Here is a 15737-nt window from a genome sequence, read left to right as displayed (position 1 = left end):
GTGGCACGTGTATTTGGGGAAAGACAAGGCTGGGAAGATGTGCACCTTATTAGCAATAATGCCTTTTGCAGCAGAATGAGCAAGCCATCCATTCTGCCCTTCCTGCCTCTGTGTCTGCCTAAGGATGGGGTGACTTCAGAGACCCAGATGCGCATTCAGCAGCTCCTCAGCCCAGCAGCCATCCTCCTCTAGCATGGCCCAGGGCTTGTGGGATGAGCTGCTGGCAGCCTCACCGCACTCTCCCATCTCCTCCGCTGCCAGCAGGCCTGGCTGCCTGCCATCCCTACCCAGACAGCGAGCGACTTCCAGCAGAACGGGGGCCAGCGCTGCTATGAGCAGGACTACAGAGGGCAGGAGGCAGAAGCTGTGTCCCACAAGAGACAACCCCAGCCCAAGCCCTGACCCTCACACCAGCTCCTGCTGGAGGAGAGTGGACGCTCCCTGGCTCTGTGCACCAGGTGGAGGACCCAGCGATGTGCAGGGCTGCCTGCAGCAGGGCCAGCCAGCCACCCCACAGCAAGGCTGCCGGCCTTGCCCACAGCTGTGCTGCACCTGCAGGGCCCAGGAAGTGGCTGGAAACGCAGTGCAGTTGCCACTAACTGCTGCACGCCCAGAAGGGTGCTGCAGGAGGGCCGCCTGCTCTGCATCCCTGCTCTGCCTCCCAGCACCCTGCTACAGGCCCTGCCGTGGGGCAGTCCTGGCGGCTCAGCAGAGCAGCAGCCCCAGCAGGGCCGCAGGCCTCATCACCCTCCCCTCAGTGGCTGATCTGCACCGCATGGGGCTCAGGACGCATTCGCTGCCAGACACTGCCCAGCCTGCTGCTGCCCTGCACCCCATGCTCATGGCACTGCAGAACTCATGTCCTGTCTGCTTCCCTCACCTGGACCAGAGCAGTGCTGAAGGAAAAACGTCTACTCATAGCGCTGCTCCCTCTCAGACAGTGCTGGGGCCACATCTTCCTGAGACACAGCTGGCCAGACAGCAGGCTGTACTACATGCAGTGCTACACACAGTGCTGCCCTGCAAGATCTCCCCGATGTGGTGTGCTCAGCACCTTATGCATGTGGTCAGCTGGCCACAGTTCTTCATAATGAAACCAAAGTCCACAGGCTATAGGACTCCATGCAGAGGATGCTCCCCCAGACAAGAGCATATGTGCGCAGGGAAAGCGTTGGTCTCAGAGGTCAGACTCTTAGGGAAGAGACAGAAAAGCCCACACCATCCCTACTCCTGCCTGGAATCCGCCAAAGAGGCTGCAGCCACCAGTCGCTTCCCCAAAAGAGACAAGCTCCGGGAAGGAAAGGCTCATGGAACAGCAGGGGTGGAGAAGCAGGCCCCAGGTACAGAAATAAATCGATATATTAGTGTACAAAACATGCTGCTTCCTCTGTACAGTGCCCCAGCCGGGCGCAGGCTCCCCACAGGGAGTTCACACATATATAAATAAGGCCCAGACAGCTGCAAACAGTATTTACAGCCCGCGGGGAGCTAGCGCCTGCTCCGGGGCCAGCCCCACCAAGACCAGCTGCTACGCCCAGCCCGCGGGATCCTCCCTCCTAGCCTGCACTGGCCAGGTTCATTTCAGGTCCACATCGAAGTCCAGCACCAGCAGCTTGGTCTCCTCTGTCCCGTTGCGGCTGCCCACTGCACACACGAGCTTGGTGTTGGAGGCACGGATGCGCCACACTACACCCCCGCTGCCCCCACTCTCCAGTGCAACCAGGTTGCGCACAAATTCGCCCGTCTTGAGGTCCCAGAGCTTGACAGTACCATCATCCGAGCTGGTCACCACAAACTTGGAGCTGAACTGTAGGCAGGTCACCGCGCTCTGGTGCTTGCTGGGCCCTGGAGGCAGAGGGTACCCGTTAGTCCTCCTGTGCTCCCACCTCCGGTCCCAGGCTCTTCAGATCACCCACTGCTTGGCTCTTCCACCCCTGGGCAGCATCTGTCATGACCCTGCCACATCTGGTGGCCAGGAACAACATGACACTGCTCCAACTCCCCTAGCAAGGGAAGTTGTTCCACCCCCCCCGCACTCACCCTGCAGTGTTTGCAGGCACTGGCCCGTCTTGATGTCCCAGATTTTCACCGTGGAGTCAGCATTGCCAGACACAAGGATGTTGTCACGTAATTCCATGCCACTAGTGAGCGACTGGTGCCCCATGAGCGTGTGTAGACAGTTTCCACTCTCTACGTCCCACACTCGGATTGATGTGTCCAGAGAGCCACTCACGATGTGCGTCCCGTCAAACTGCCAGAGAGACACTGGTCAGCACGGCCTGCCTGGAAAGGGAGGCTTGTTCTCACAGAACCACAGAATATCCTGAATTGGAAGGGACCCACAAGGATCATCAATTCCAATTCATGGCAGTGCAGCACCAGAGGCTGGGGCAGGCCACCGTGCTCAGGCAGCACCCTACGGCCCAGCAGGGTGCACATGCCTTGGCAGCACCCTCGCTCTAGGGAGACGACGTGGTTTGTGTGTTCCTGCAGTGCACACACGTGAGAGGGGTCAGGGCAGAAGGGCAGAGAGCATCTTATGCAGAGCATGGTCTGTGTGCCTCTGCAGCGCATGCATGCGGAGGGGAGACGGCCTCTTATGTGCCAGAACAGACAGGCTCGGGTCCCCGCAGCGAGGGGAAGGGGCCAGGCTCTTACCTGCAAGGAGTAGACGCGGTTTGTGTGTCCCTGCAGCGTATGAGTGCAGCTCTCGCTCTCAGGGTCCCAGACTTTCACTGTGTAGTCGTACGCGCCGCTCACCACCTTGTGCCCGTCGTACTGCACACAGCGCACGGCAGCCACGTGCCCCATCAGCACATGCAGACACTGCCCAGTCTCGATGTCCCAGAGGCGCAGAGTGGCATCCCGCGAGCCACTCACAACCCTGTGAGCAAGGGTGCACTTGGAGCCTGCATCAGCTCCAGACCTCACCCAGCTGAGCTAAGCCGGGGCATAGCAGCTTTCTGAGGGGCAGCCCCAGCTTACCCTCCCCAGGGAGGGCCTCTTCCCACCCAGCATCCTTTGGCAGCAGACCAGCTTAGGCCCAGAAGACCTCTGCACCTTCACTTGCACCAGATCAGACCCCACAGACTGGCCCAGACCCTAATACTCCCTGACCTTCACCCACCCCACCGACCAGACCCCAAACACCTTTGACCCCATACCTGTTCCCATGCAAGTGCATGCAGCGCACTGTGGACGTGTGCCCATACAGCGTGTGCACACATTCGCCTGTGTCTGCGTTCCACACTTTGAGTGTCCGGTCCGTAGAGCCACTGATGACAATGCTGTCCCTCATCTGGGAAGACCACACACCCCCTGTGTGGCCAACCAGCGTCTGCACACACTGCAAAGAACAAGGAGATGTGAGGCATTGCTTTGGGAAAGGCTGAACAACACAGCAAGAAGGGACAGCAAAGAACAGGACTTCTCCAGGGCAGGAGACTGGTAAGGCACTTCAGGTCAGAGACCCACCTCCCTGCAAACTCAGGTCCCCACCAGAGTCCTCCCACAACAGTCACTTGCTGTTCTGATACCAATCAAGTTTCCTGACCTTTCTGGTCTTCAGGAGAGTGGTCCACACTTGCTGACCACTGGTGAAAAGACGTGTGGCCAGCTCTTGCTCATCTGTTACTATGCCAACACTGACTCCCCTAGCTTAAGACAGCTCTTCCCACTGCTCATGCAGTCACGGGATCTACCAATTCCTCCCCCCAGCTGCACTTTTGTCAGAGACCAGATAAACCCATCCAAATGGCTGTGATATCTCCACCCTCTCTGCAGCAGTGCACGAACGGCACGACTCTCACTGTGCCGGCAGAGCAGCCCTGTGACAGGATGTGGGACAACAGCTCACCTCGCCAGTGACAGCTGACCACACTTTGAGCGTGTTATCATCTGAGCCACTGACTATCCGGTTGCCGCAGAACTGCAGACAGGTGATGACATGGTCATCGTGTCCCTTCAGCACCTGCACAGAGAAGACCATGAATGAGGAGGGAGTTGTGCAGTACAAGGAGATGGGTTCTTGTAACAACAGCCACCGCCCTGCTGCTTCTCTGCTGGGTAGCAGCTACGGAAAGAGCCAAAGGGGGCATTTGGGAGCTACTGCTGGGGGATAACGGGCTACAGGGGAATTCCAACGCATGGACTGACCCTTGTGGCTATTAAGGCTGCACTAGCAATTGAGCTCAGAGACAACGCTTTGTCCTAGATCACAAAACGGTGTCCGTGAGACAGAGCACATTTAGGACCACCAGCTCCACCTTCCCTGGGAGGAAGGTAGAACACAAACAGCTCTGCGTCCACTTCCACCTCCCTGAGCAGCAATGCAGCAGCAGGCAGAGGAGGCAGGCGATGGCTGAGACTCCTGCAGGGGCAGAGGACAGGCAGCTCAGCAGGGCCCCAGGCCAGGCAGACCTAGCCAAGCACAGTGAGGAGAGGCTCGGTGCAACGGCCAGCCTGGAGCTGCCCAGTGCAGGGAAGGCACTGCGAGGGGGTGGTGCAGGGAGGCATCCCAGTGGCGGGGCCCTGGGGAGCTCTGCTCACAGCTGGCGCAGTGACCAAGGGCATCAGGGGCTCAGGGTTGCTGCCACTACTGCAGTCCCCACAGCATGCCCAACACCGCTGTTCACCGGGTGCTGCAGGGGTGTGGAGAAAGGGCAGGGGACACTGGGGGTCTGGAGAAAGCCTGGGGATGGAAAGCAATACAGAGACTATCACCTGCAGGATTGGCTGCAGGGGTGGCTGGGGCTCTGCTCTGTTTGCAGGATAGGGACAAGGGGCAGGAAGGGATCTTGGCAGAGAGAGACAAAACCAACATCAAAGCGCTCTGCGACACCCTATCAGGGAATGTACCAGGGACAAGGCTGGGCTAAGCCTTAGGAGGGCTGTACCATTCCCTGCATGCCAAGGTTAGCTACAGCCCTGCAACACGCACTCAGAGAAGGGGTGAACATGTGGAAAACTCCTTTTCTGGGGTTAAGGGCAATCCTTTTTCCACTGGCAGAGCTGCATTCCTGTACCATCCTCTGTGGCAATCCCTGACACCAGCTGCGCTGCCAGCCAGAGCACATGCAAAAACTCCAAACAAGCTGTGCTGTGGATCTGCTCTCTTCAGGCAGGGACAGGAGTTGCAGGAAGCTGGCAGGACCTACAGCTTCAGGGAAGTTTAAATTCAAATACTTGCAGGTGAATGTCTCTGGCTTGTGTTTCCTGAAGACAGGCCAGACACCTGAATGTTTTCCCAAGACGCTTTTAGAATTGTTAATGACCTCACTCTGTTGGTCATGGATATTTTTCTGCTGCTTCCTTCTTTAACCAGATTCCTACATGTCAAAGCTCTGGAGTCTGCTTCTCAGCATGCACTGCTGAAGGCACCTACCTTGGGGGCTTTAAGCTCCCCACTGCGCCAATTCATGTCAATTTTGTGCTGCCGCATAAAGGCGAATTTCCAGGGGCTGTACATGAACCCAGGGCTCAGTAGGCGCCGCTTCCGTAGGTTCAAGGGCTCCTCAATGCCTGTGGGAAGAAAATGCAGCGTGATGCAGACTTTCTCCTGGCACACGGGTGGTCCACGTCCCCATCCTGGTAGGAGCCAAGATGATACACAGCAGTGAGAGCTGTGGGCTCCCCTACTTTGGGTACTGTGGCTGCAGATTCCAGCCTCAGTGTGCCACATGCAGGACAGGTGTTTACCTTCCTCACGGCACTTCTCTCTCCAAAGCAGGTTATCTTCAGCCAAGACCCTCCAGTAGCGGCAGGTCTGGGCAGCACGGAGCAGGTCCCGAGGCTCCAGGAACGAGAGGACATAGAGTGCCAGCTGCAGGATCAGAAGCCGAGTTACAAGGGCACAGCGGGCTCCCAGGGCTGGTAACCAGCACACGGCACCAGGGCGAGCCCATCACTTGCTTCAACTCACCTCCTTGGGCAGCAGGGAAATGAAGTCTCTTTGGAACTGCGGTTCAATGACCTGCATCATGTACTTGATTTGTGAGGGCTCGCAGCGATCAATGAGCTCATCCAGAGCAAGCAGCTTCTCTGGGCCGCTCCACCGCTGAGGACAGGGACATCAGTCACATTGCCTGCACACACGGCAGGCCCTCACAAGCTCCTCTGTGTCTGCCTATGCCCACCCCAACCCCAGCAGGGACACCAAGTGGCACAGGGGCACCTGAGCCGTAGGAGAGCAAGGCCTCTGGAGTCAACCAGGGCTCCAGCACTTACACCTCAAGACAGGTGGGGCTGGGAGCTCCAATAGTCACACACAATGTGATATGGGTGCTCTGTGATGGTCGACAAAGCAACACTGCCCTAAAGGACACACTGCCCAGTGGGAACAGGAGGTGGGCCAACATCACATCTGCGTTCCCTTAGCTAAGGGCAAAAACTCACTGAAACTCCACCATGGGACCCAGAACCCCCACCTACAGCAGGCTGCACAAAGACAGACTCCGCAGGCCTCAGCCCCCCTCGTGCTGCCCTTCAGCCCCGCAGCTTCACGGTGCCACCCCCAGTGAACCCTTCGGCAGGGCTCTGTGCCTACCTGGAAGGTGCGGAGCCAGTCCTGCAGCTCAGGGGGAGGAGCAACCGAGGGGATGCAGCGGCGCCGTGCCTGGCCTGCCTTCGCATTGCGCAGGTCCCCGAAGGTGGTGGTGGGACTGGGCATGCAGGGACCCAGGGTCCTGGGCCACAGACGGGGGAGACGAAAGCAAAGGTGAGAAATGCCAGCACTACTTTGGGCCACGTGATACAAGCAGTTCTCGGAACGTCGGTCCCCATGTACTACAAACCCTGAGCCTCCCCTAGGCTAACGCCTTTCCCCAAGCCTTCCACAGGGACCATGGCTACACACACACTCCCCTTACCCCAACCCACTCTATGGAATGACAGAATCACAGCGTGGCTGAGGCTGCAGACACCTCCGGGTGCACCTACTCCCACCTTGCGCCAGCAAGGCCACCCAGAGCCGCTTGCCCAGCACCACATCCAGGCACAGCTACAGGAGATCTCAAAAAAGGAGACTGCACCACCTCAGCAGGGCTTCTAGGTGACTGAGGGATGGGACTGCTGAACTGAGGTCTTCCCACTCCCCAAGCCAACATGCTGCTCACCACAGAGAGCACTCATCTCACCTGCTGTACTCAGAGCCCTTGCACAGCTTTTTACCAGGGGAGAGGGCCCTGCCGTCCAGGCCATTCTCCGACTTCCGCTTCATCTGCAAGGGGAAGGACAAGTTAAAGCAGGGTGGAGCACAGCCCTCTGTGCACGTTCTGGGTCACCGATTTTCTGCCAAGAGTGACAGAGCAGGAGACCCAGCCCAGCCAGTCTTCCAAGACCACGCTCTTGCTGGGAACCTGCAGAAGCTGAAGGCCAGCTGAGCTCTGGAGCTGGCAGCAGAGTTAATTTCTGGGGAAAAAACAGAATTTGGTCCTTCCGAGGGCAAAATCCGACCCAGCATGGAAAGGTTAGCAGAGCAGGTACACAGGGACAAAAGCAGTGGCTGAAAAAAACAGCAGGCCTGCTTTGCCCTTCTCTAGGCACAGTCCAGTGTGGAGCAGGCAGAGCGCCACACGCACTGCAGCCTGCTGACAGACAAGCCCCACAGCCAGGCCCAGAGCTCAGCACACCACGCTGCACCTGACAGCGACAGGGAGAGCCAGGCTGGGACGCGGGACAGAGCGGGGCCGTGCCTGCAGCAGCGTTACCTTGGGCCGCACGTGGCGGAGCAGGCCGCCGTCCTCCGTCCGCTGCAGGTAGTCTATCCAGCGCTCGCCAATGGTGTAGTAGAAGTAGACATTGCTGCCATCTTCTCCTTCCTCGCTGCAGCAGCTCCCCTCGTCCTCTTCTTCCTCCTCTTCCTCCTCCTGCTCCTGCTCCCCACAGGCCGTGGAGCTGACTGGCTCCTGCTCCTCTTGCCCGCAGGAACCATTGGCCTCTGGTCCTGACCCCGGACTCCCTTCCCCAGCGCGCTCTGGCTCCCAGGGGCCCGACACATCTTCCTCCTCGGCTGCTGCCTGCAAGACAGGGAGACGCAGAATCACTGCCCCAGCCCTCAGGTGCCCGGGGGCACCAGACTGGGGGTGTGCTGTGGGGCTGCCAGCCAGAGCAAGGGCCCAAAGCACACAGGGGCTTCCCTCCACAGTCCCAGGGAGGGAGCGACGAGCTGGGCAAAGCCAGGGATGGGAAGAGGGGAGCAGACGACCAAGCCAAGGTACTCTCTGTGGACAGGCAGCCATTGCCAAGCCAGGCCTGGAGACAAGATGCTTCCCGGCCCTAGAGGAGGGCACAGCTGCCACACACCCAAATTAGGCAGCATCAGGCCACTCCACAGCTGAGCAGCACACACAAAAGTTGCAGGGTCAGGGGGTCACTGAACAATACTGAACCCACCAGTACTGGCTCCTCTGTGCAGAGAGCCCTTCCCTGCTGCAGTGGGAGCAGCCTTTAACCCGGTGCTTGGCAGAGCAGGGGGCAGAGCTGCTGCGTGTGTGGGTGGCACAGGCTGAGCATCAGCCTTCACGGCAAGGCGAGTGGCCCTCCAGCCCACCCAGTGGCAGCAAAACCAGCGGAGGGGTGCGAGCACTGCGTGCCCACCCAGCACCACCTGCACCCCTTCTCCCCAAAGAATATAGCACTGTGATTAGCTGCACACACACACAAAAAGCAGAAGCACTCAGTAATTACTTGGAAGAAGCAGAACAATGCCCTTACATCACAGGAGAATGAGGAACTGTTGCCAGTACACCGAGAACATCTCTCAACCAGCAGACCAGGGTAATCTGCACCAAAGTGTCCCAGTGAGTAGTACAAGCTGATCACTGGCCCACACCGATTATTTTTAATAAATCTTGGAATACAGGAGGAATTGCAAAGACCAGGAGTGTGAAAACTGTGTCAAAACCGAAGAAGGCAGACGACTGAATCTTTACATAGTTTTACATCTGGTAACAGAGGGGCTGGTGCAGGATTCCACTGGTAAGATGACAGGGACACGCTTTGCACCAGCTGATGAGACTTTGAAAATGTCTTTTCAAATAAAGTTGATTTTATTCTTTGAAGCGTTACATTGGTTAACAAAAGCAGTTACATGAATCACATAAATGAGACGTGCTCGTACACTGACTGGGACACAGCCTTCTCATCCCAACACTGGCACACCACAGCCTCGGACGTGCTGTTTGGTGAGATGGGTTAGATCAAGGCAGCGCCAGCGAACAGATCTCTGAAGGTGTCGCTGGGAAAATTCACTTTCTGCTGATGGGCTGAGTGCAGGCCCACAAGTGGGTAAAACACTGATCAGTATTTGTTTTGCTCACAGTAAGGAAGTAGATTTTTTTTTCCAATTACATTTTGAGATCAACATTTGGGTAGGAGGCAAGGATGGGACAGCCACACAGTGATCTGCATCACTTGGTACACTGCGCTCACTCAAATAAAATGCATTTCAGTACATTCAGAGAATGTTCTCCATTAAAGACAAGGAGAGCAGGACCAGCAAAACACCAGGGCCTGCGCATCCTGTAAAGCAGTGACTGAAAAGGAATGAGGGGTCACACTCCACACAACCTTCAGGCTCAACAATCCAAACAGGGAAGAAATGCAAGGAGGATTGCAACACTACCACAACGCCCGATCCGTGTTTTAAAACAGAACGCTTAAAACTAATACATTGGTTGATCCCCTCCCCCAGATGATTCAGAGGCCGGAGAAAAATCTTGTAGGAGAAGAAAAGAAATGGAGATGATTTGTGGAGGGAAAAACTTTGGTGCTTTAAAGGGCTCCTGCCAGGCACTAAAACATTCAGGGCAGCTGGGGCTGGGTTTGCTTAAGTTTAGGAACAGGGCCTCGGCGTCTGTGTTCTCAGGAGACAGCCAGGGCAGACCGCCCAGCCCCAAGGCTGGCTGCTTGCTGCCTCACGGCACCCACCAACCCCTCCAAGCCCTCTGTAGGCCAGCTGGGGGCAGAGGCAGTGGCCCAGGCCGGGTGCTGGGATCTGCCTCTCCGGGAGGCAGCACCGGGCCCAGGCTTCTCAATCAGCTCCTCTGGCATCCAGGCCTGGGGCTCAGGCCTGGGTAATGGCTACCAAGGGGCACTGGGACCATGCTGCTGGGGTAGCACTGGGCATCCCAAGCTGCCTCTGACAGCCTCCAGGCAGCCCAATACTTTTCAGCAACCCCTTGCCCCCCACCCCGGCTCAGCAGAACGCTCAAGGGCTTGGCCAGGCAGAGCTTTCCTGAGCCCCGTGGAGTTTCCTCAGCCCCACAGGGACCAGCAGCAGGAAGAGGCACTTCCTGAAGAAGTCCCCAGCACCAGGCAGGTGGCGTGTGGCCACTGCTCCTATGGATGAGGATGAGAGGGCAGGGACCTTGGTGAGAATGGGCTTTGGCCTCCTCAGCTGCCAGCCTCGGGGAAGAACTTCCCTCCACACCCAGTTCTGGCCTCTGATGATGAGCAATTACTGGAACTCAACAACTGGCTGCAGAGGCCTGCTGATGGATAGCTGCTCTGCAGCTGGGGGTGGGAGGTGTGTGCGCAGACAAGTCATGAGTGTCCTCCGGGGTCAGAGCACTGCTTCTCTGGGGACTTTGGGACAGACGCACCGAGCAGAGCAGCTCCCAGCAAGGCTTGCACCCAGGGGCCACCACACCCGCCCTACAGCAGGGCACAGCCTCTGCTTTGGGGAAGACCTGGACAGCAAACTGCCACCTCACAGGGCAATTATGGACTGATTGCTCGGTTGTTGAGAAGGGCGCAGCCTCCTCTGGACTGCCTTGTTGCAGAGGCCAAAGCAGGCGTGTCTCCTGCCCAGCAAACCTCCCCATTCCTGCACCAGCTGTCCCCTCGCCCAACACAGGACACTTCTCCCCAGCTCCTGGAGGTAGGATTACATCCCCGTCACACAGAAAGGAGCCCCAACTTTCTTTTCCTACCTGAGGCACAGGAGCCTTACTGTCCCCCTGCAGACCAGGGCTCACCCTAGCAGCCTCCTCACTGCTTGGCCTCCTTCTGCAAGTCATCCGCTGACTGTTCAGCTCCAAGATGCGGGTGGTGATACCTTTGACGTGGAGAAGGTCATCGAGTGAGTTGAAGCCCTTCAGCTCCTGTGAGAGGGAGAAGTAAGACTCAACATGGAGCACAGGATCAGCCTCCAGGGAGGACCAGGCTTACTGACACCCTCGTCTGAGGGGCTGTTTCTTGGCAGTGACCAAGCAGCTTCCATTTCATTTACACCCACAGCTCCCATTAATAATTTGAGGTGTTGGGGGAAGGAGGCTCGGAGTCCCACAATAAAGCGGTACCTTTGTACTTCAAGTCCCTACTCCTATACCCATCAGCAGTAAGATGCCTTCTGCATCGAGCTGCTTCTCCCATGCAGTCCCTGCTGTTTCTGCAAACTGCCCCAGCTCTGAGCAGCTGTGACAATGCCCAACCACACACACCCACAAGGAACAGCAGTAACACTAGAGCTGTTACTGGCAGGTGGAGAAGTCACCCAAAAGCAAATGACAAGAGCTCAGAAAGGGGAACTGCACCCTTCAGCTCACTAGTCCCAAGGCCAGGTGCATTTACCAGCCCCCACAGTCAATCTCCAAGGACTGGACACAGCCCCGACCTTCTGCCAGGTGCATGCACACACGTGCGTGTGCAGGGCACCCCTCGCTCCATGAAACACCAGGTCAGGCACTGCCTGGCCCCACAGGCACGAGGACCATGACTTACAAGGTATCACATCCACAGCCTGCACAGCCTCCACGTAGCTTCTGCCACAAACCAAAGTCAAAGGGCCTAAAATCATCAGGAACAGTGGGAGCGTGATTGTAACACAGACCTCTGGGCCAAGACAAGGCCCCTCCCATCCCCTCAAAGCTGTCAGGCATCATTACAGCACTTCTGCTTCTCCACAATAAACAGTTTTACCCCAAACCACTGCTCTGATGATAAACCTTTTTTCTATGAATTTGTCCTCACCTGTTCCCATACCAACAGCCCTGTGGCTGCTGAGCCCCGTGGCTCTTCTGCCTCCATGGTGTTTACATTCCTGCTGTATTTATAGCTGGTGACCCTGCCCCTCTCAGCCTCCTCTTTTCCAGGCCAAAAAAAGTCAAGCTCTTCCAGTCTTCTCCCAGGAACCTGGCCTTCCATTTCCACCTGCCTCACTTCTCTGCCTCTTTCAGCACGGATGCCATGTTCCAGCTACGATCCTGCCAGCTCTCTAGGGCATTAATCTTCCTGTCTCCGCTGAAAGCACCATGACAGGCACGGCCTGCGATCACACGTACCTGCTTCACGGCTCCGTCACACGGGTGGCTCAGTCATCCCGTGAGTGACTCTCCGGCTCTGTCATTTCCCAGCGGCAGTCACACAGCCCGTGGGGGGGGCGGCAGGACCTCCAGCCCGCGGTGACCGCCCCGGGCAGCCCCTGCCCCCCCCCCCGCGTTTCCCCTCCGGGGGCGCAGCAGCACCGCCGCCGGCCCGCGGGACCCACCCCGGGCACACGGAACTCGCAGCCCCGGCCCCGGCCCCGCCGCGGCGGCTCCGCAGGGCCCGCACCCGGCCGCACCCGCGAGCGACAGCCCCGACCGGGACGGGCTCCCAGGGCCTCGCCCCGCCACAGGCCGCGCCGGGCGAGGCTGCGGAAACGAACGGCGGGGCCCGGCCCGGCCCTCCCCCGCCCGCAGCCCCGGCAGCGACCCCGGGACCAGGCCGAGGGGAGCGCGGCCCGCCCCGGCCCTGACCCGGCCCCCCCGCCCCGCGCCGCTCCCCTCCCGCCCCCCGCCGGGACCCTCGCCCCGGGCCGCCCCCGCCCCCCGGCCCCGCCGCTCACCTCCCTCTTGCGCACGATGCCCCGGGCGCGGCGGCGGCCGATGCCGCTGAGCGCCCCCTCGAGCTCGGCCACGCCGGCGCGGTTGATGTCCAGCTTCCCCCCGCCGGGGCCCGGGCCCGGCCCGCCCGGCCCCGACATCCCCGGCAGGAAACGCCGCCGCCGCCGCCGCCGCGCAGGCCCGCGCGCACTGCGCACGCGCCGCCCCGCCCTGCCCCACCCCGCCCTGCCCGCATCCCCCCCCAGGCACCGGGAGCCCGTACGGAAACAGCGTCTTTATTAGAACTGCGCGTGCGCGGGGCGGGGCCCGCCGCCCCACGGGCTGAAGGCACCGGGCACGGCCCCGCCCACCGGTCGGGGGCGCGCAGGCCCCGCCCCGCTCGCTGCCGGGGGCCGGCCCCGAAGCCCCGCCCCCCCGCGCGGCCCCGCCCCTCAGCGCCGCTTGTAGCGGCAGGGCCGCAGGCGCAGCCCCGCGCAGGGCCGGGGGCGCGGCGGGGCCGCCTTGGAGAACTCGAGCAGGAAGAAGAAGGGGCTGGAGAAGTCCTGCGGGGCACGGCGGGGCGCGGCGTCACGGGCGGCCGCGTGTCCCCGGCCCCTCGCCCCCAGCCCCGTCACCGCCCAGGCTCAGCCCCCCCAGCCCCAGGCCGGGCCGAGCCCCTGCTGCCGGGACCCGCGGGTTCTGCCCCGAGCTCCCCGGTTCCCCCGGGGGAGCCTCACGCGCCCTGCGGCAGCCGGTGTGCTCGGGGACGCACCTTGGAGACGCTTTTGAATCCCAGCTGGGCCATGGCGGTCATGAAGGCTCGCGTGTCCTCAAAGCGGCTGGCGACCTCAGCCACCAGCAGGGTACCGCTGCGGGAACGGCTCCGCTGTGAGGGGTGGCACTGCAAGACCCCCTGGACTCCCCCCTCACTGCCCGCCATAACCCATCTGTATCCCTGGGGCTCGCCCCTGCACCCAGCCCCAGCTGCACGCACATCTCTGCCTACCCCTGTTTCAGCACACGATTTGCCTCTTCCAGGATCTCCTGCAGGTTGGTGCCCATCAGCGCTAGGCAGAAAACCGCAATGTCCACTGACTCGGCTGCCAAAGGCACCTATGAAACACCAACACAGAGACCAGCCCCAAAGGGAGGATGGCAACAGGGACGGGCAGCTTGTCCCTCTCTCTGGCACTCCCATGGCTCTCAGATTTACCCGAGCACCTTCTCTGTGGGAGGAACAAACAGCAGTACCCCCGTATGAGAACAAACACACGCTCCTTCTCACACACAAGGTTCTCATCCCTCCCATTGATACTCCCAACCACCTTCTTCTGTCCCCCACAACTCGACACCTCAGTCTGTACACCCTGAAACCCGACAGGCAGCTTCAATGCCACGAGCCACCATGAACATCCGCATGGGTGCACGCTGCCGTCTCATCAAGCCTGGAGAGCCACACAGCTCTGCCACCCCTCGCACACAGCCTCCTCCCCTGCACCTCCCTGGCTCTGAGCACGTGTGAGGCTCCCTTACTCTGCACAACGTGGACCCTCATTGCTCAGTGCACCGCAGGCACAGCCCCAGCCCCCCTACCTTGGCCATGTCGCACACAGTGACAAGCGGGCTGAGAGGTACCAGGTCAAAAGAATGAACCTTGTTTCTGACACTGTTCGCAATCTTGCAGTCGCCGCATCCAAAATCTGCCACGACCAGAGAAGCTGGCCTGAGGAGAAGCAGAGAACACAGGCTGATAACGCTGCCCTGCCCACCACCTCAGCTCAGACCAGAGACTGCCTTGGGCCTGGCCCTCCACAGAGCCCCTGCCTCTTCCCACACTCACCGCCGGCGCAAGTAACGGATGATGCGATCCACGGGATTCTCCGGCCAGCGCCCCACTTGTTGAGCAAAGCCGCGGTGGTAGATTTGGAAAGCTTCGGGGTCGTTCTGGAAGAGCTTTACAGCTTCCTGGCTGCTGGAAGTGTAGAGCTGCTGGTTGATGTACCGGAACCGGGCCGAGAGCAGCCGCTCCTCCATCCGTGCACGCAGGGCCGCCGACCTCCCCGCAGGGGCTGCTTCCAGGGCAGGCAGCTCCGAAGCTGCCGCTCCCGTGCCTGCTTCCACGCCTGCCTCCTTCTCGTCCCCAGCGCCCGCTTTGAGCTTATTCTGGCGCCTTTTGTTCTTTTGCCTGTTCTTCCACTGCTGCCGAGTCAGCCTCTGTGCCGGTCCCGCAGCCGAAGCCCCCGGCCCCGGCCTTTCCGCCTCCGAGCTCCGCGCGGGCCGGGCCGCGGGCGGCTCGGCCGGGACCCCGGGGGGCCCCGTGGGGGCGGGCACCGCGGCGCGGCGGCTCTCGGCGCCGCTCCGGTCCCGCTCCGCGGCCGCGCGACCTCCAGCGCCGCATCCCCGCGGGGCGCCCGGGGTCCCGTTACCGGCGGCCGCCCGAGTCCCGCTCGCCCCGGAGGGCGGCCCGGTACCGCCGCCGCCCGCGGCCTCCCGCCCAGCCCCCGGCTCCGCGCTGCCCGCCGGCCGCCCCTCCGCCTCGGCCCGGCACCCCGCGGCCTGCCGCCGCCTCCGGGGCCGCTTCCGCGCAGGCTGCCCGTCCGCCGGCGGGCACGGCCGGGTCCCGGCCGCCGCCTCGAGGCGCTGCAGGGTGGCCAGGAGCCGCTGGCGCCGCTTCCGCTCCGCTGCGCCGGGGGCCTGCGGAGCGCGGGGCGGCTCGGCCGGGCCCCCCCCGGCCCCCCTCACCGGCGGGACCCGGCCCGGCGCGAGGCCGTCCGCCCCCTCGGCCCAGGCCTCCTCCGCGAACATGGCCGGGGCCCGCCGGCAGCCCCGGGACCCGGCACCGAACCCACGTGCGCCGGGAGCCCCCCGCGCCTGCGGCCAGAGCGGCGCCGGCAGCGCGGCCGGGAGGGCGCCCCCTGCGGCCGGGAGGACGGG

General features: G+C 61.0%; 2 protein-coding genes across 7 annotated transcripts; both read right to left on the bottom strand.

Annotated features, from left to right (window-relative positions):
* Positions 1-1345: 1345 nt before the first annotated feature.
* Positions 1346-12995, bottom strand: LOC311218681 (F-box/WD repeat-containing protein 7-like). 4 transcript variants are annotated; one of them, XM_084301465.1, is made up of 13 exons: positions 12827-12995; positions 10932-11102; positions 7707-8015; positions 7134-7216; positions 6545-6683; positions 5921-6055; positions 5698-5821; positions 5384-5520; positions 3857-3970; positions 3165-3346; positions 2659-2884; positions 2041-2251; positions 1346-1845 (listed from the first exon to the last, which is right to left on the bottom strand). In XM_084301465.1, the coding sequence occupies exons 1-13, from the start codon at positions 12962-12964 to the stop codon at positions 1577-1579; spliced, it is 2238 nt and encodes a 745-aa protein (XP_084157591.1). In that variant the 5' UTR covers positions 12965-12995; the 3' UTR covers positions 1346-1576. The 4 variants fall into 4 exon arrangements, with proteins under 4 accessions (XP_084157591.1, XP_084157588.1, XP_084157590.1 ...); XM_084301462.1 differs by having other exon boundaries at positions 10977-11102; positions 12827-12975; XM_084301464.1 differs by lacking the exon at positions 12827-12995 and adding an exon at positions 12282-12357.
* A 128-nt stretch (positions 12996-13123) lies between these two features.
* On the bottom strand, positions 13124-15661 carry RRP8 (ribosomal RNA processing 8). Of its 3 annotated transcripts, XM_084294688.1 has the most exons (5): positions 14644-15661; positions 14397-14526; positions 13810-13916; positions 13576-13672; positions 13124-13366 (listed from the first exon to the last, which is right to left on the bottom strand). In XM_084294688.1, exons 1-5 carry the CDS (start codon positions 15606-15608, stop codon positions 13256-13258), a joined length of 1410 nt encoding a protein of 469 aa, XP_084150814.1. In that variant the 5' UTR covers positions 15609-15661; the 3' UTR covers positions 13124-13255. The 3 variants fall into 3 exon arrangements, 1 of the variants encoding a protein (XP_084150814.1); XR_014618826.1 differs by having other exon boundaries at positions 13316-13366; positions 13576-14029; XR_014618827.1 differs by lacking the exon at positions 13124-13366 and having other exon boundaries at positions 13577-13672; positions 13810-14029.
* Between the last annotated feature and the right edge of the window lie 76 nt (positions 15662-15737).

This window comes from Netta rufina, assembly GCF_964035555.1.
Source record: "Netta rufina genome assembly, chromosome: 1".
NCBI lineage: Eukaryota > Metazoa > Chordata > Aves > Anseriformes > Anatidae > Netta > Netta rufina.
Note: the sequence above shows the minus strand (reverse complement) of the source record. Positions and strands in the feature narration are given on the sequence as shown.

Bases quoted from the DNA above. Each gene is read 5' to 3' on its own strand.
- LOC311218681 (XM_084301465.1), bottom strand. From the start codon at position 12,964: ATGTCGGGGCCGGGCGGGCCGGGCCCGGGCCCCGGCGGGGGGAAGCTG. The intron at 7,217-7,706 runs GTAACGCTGCTG...TTCCCCTTGCAG, and splicing joins TCCGCCACGTGCGGCCCAAG to ATGAAGCGGAAGTCGGAGAA. The intron at 1,846-2,040 runs GTGAGTGCGGGG...CTCTGCCTCCAG, and splicing joins GTGCCTGCAAACACTGCAGG to GGCCCAGCAAGCACCAGAGC.
- RRP8 (XM_084294688.1), bottom strand. From the start codon at position 15,608: ATGTTCGCGGAGGAGGCCTGGGCCGAGGGGGCGGACGGCCTCGCGCCG. The intron at 14,527-14,643 runs GTGAGTGTGGGA...GCTTCTCCTCAG, and splicing joins ATCCGTTACTTGCGCCGGCG to GCCAGCTTCTCTGGTCGTGG. The intron at 13,917-14,396 runs GTAGGGGGGCTG...GGTGTTTCATAG, and splicing joins CTGTGTGCGACATGGCCAAG to GTGCCTTTGGCAGCCGAGTC.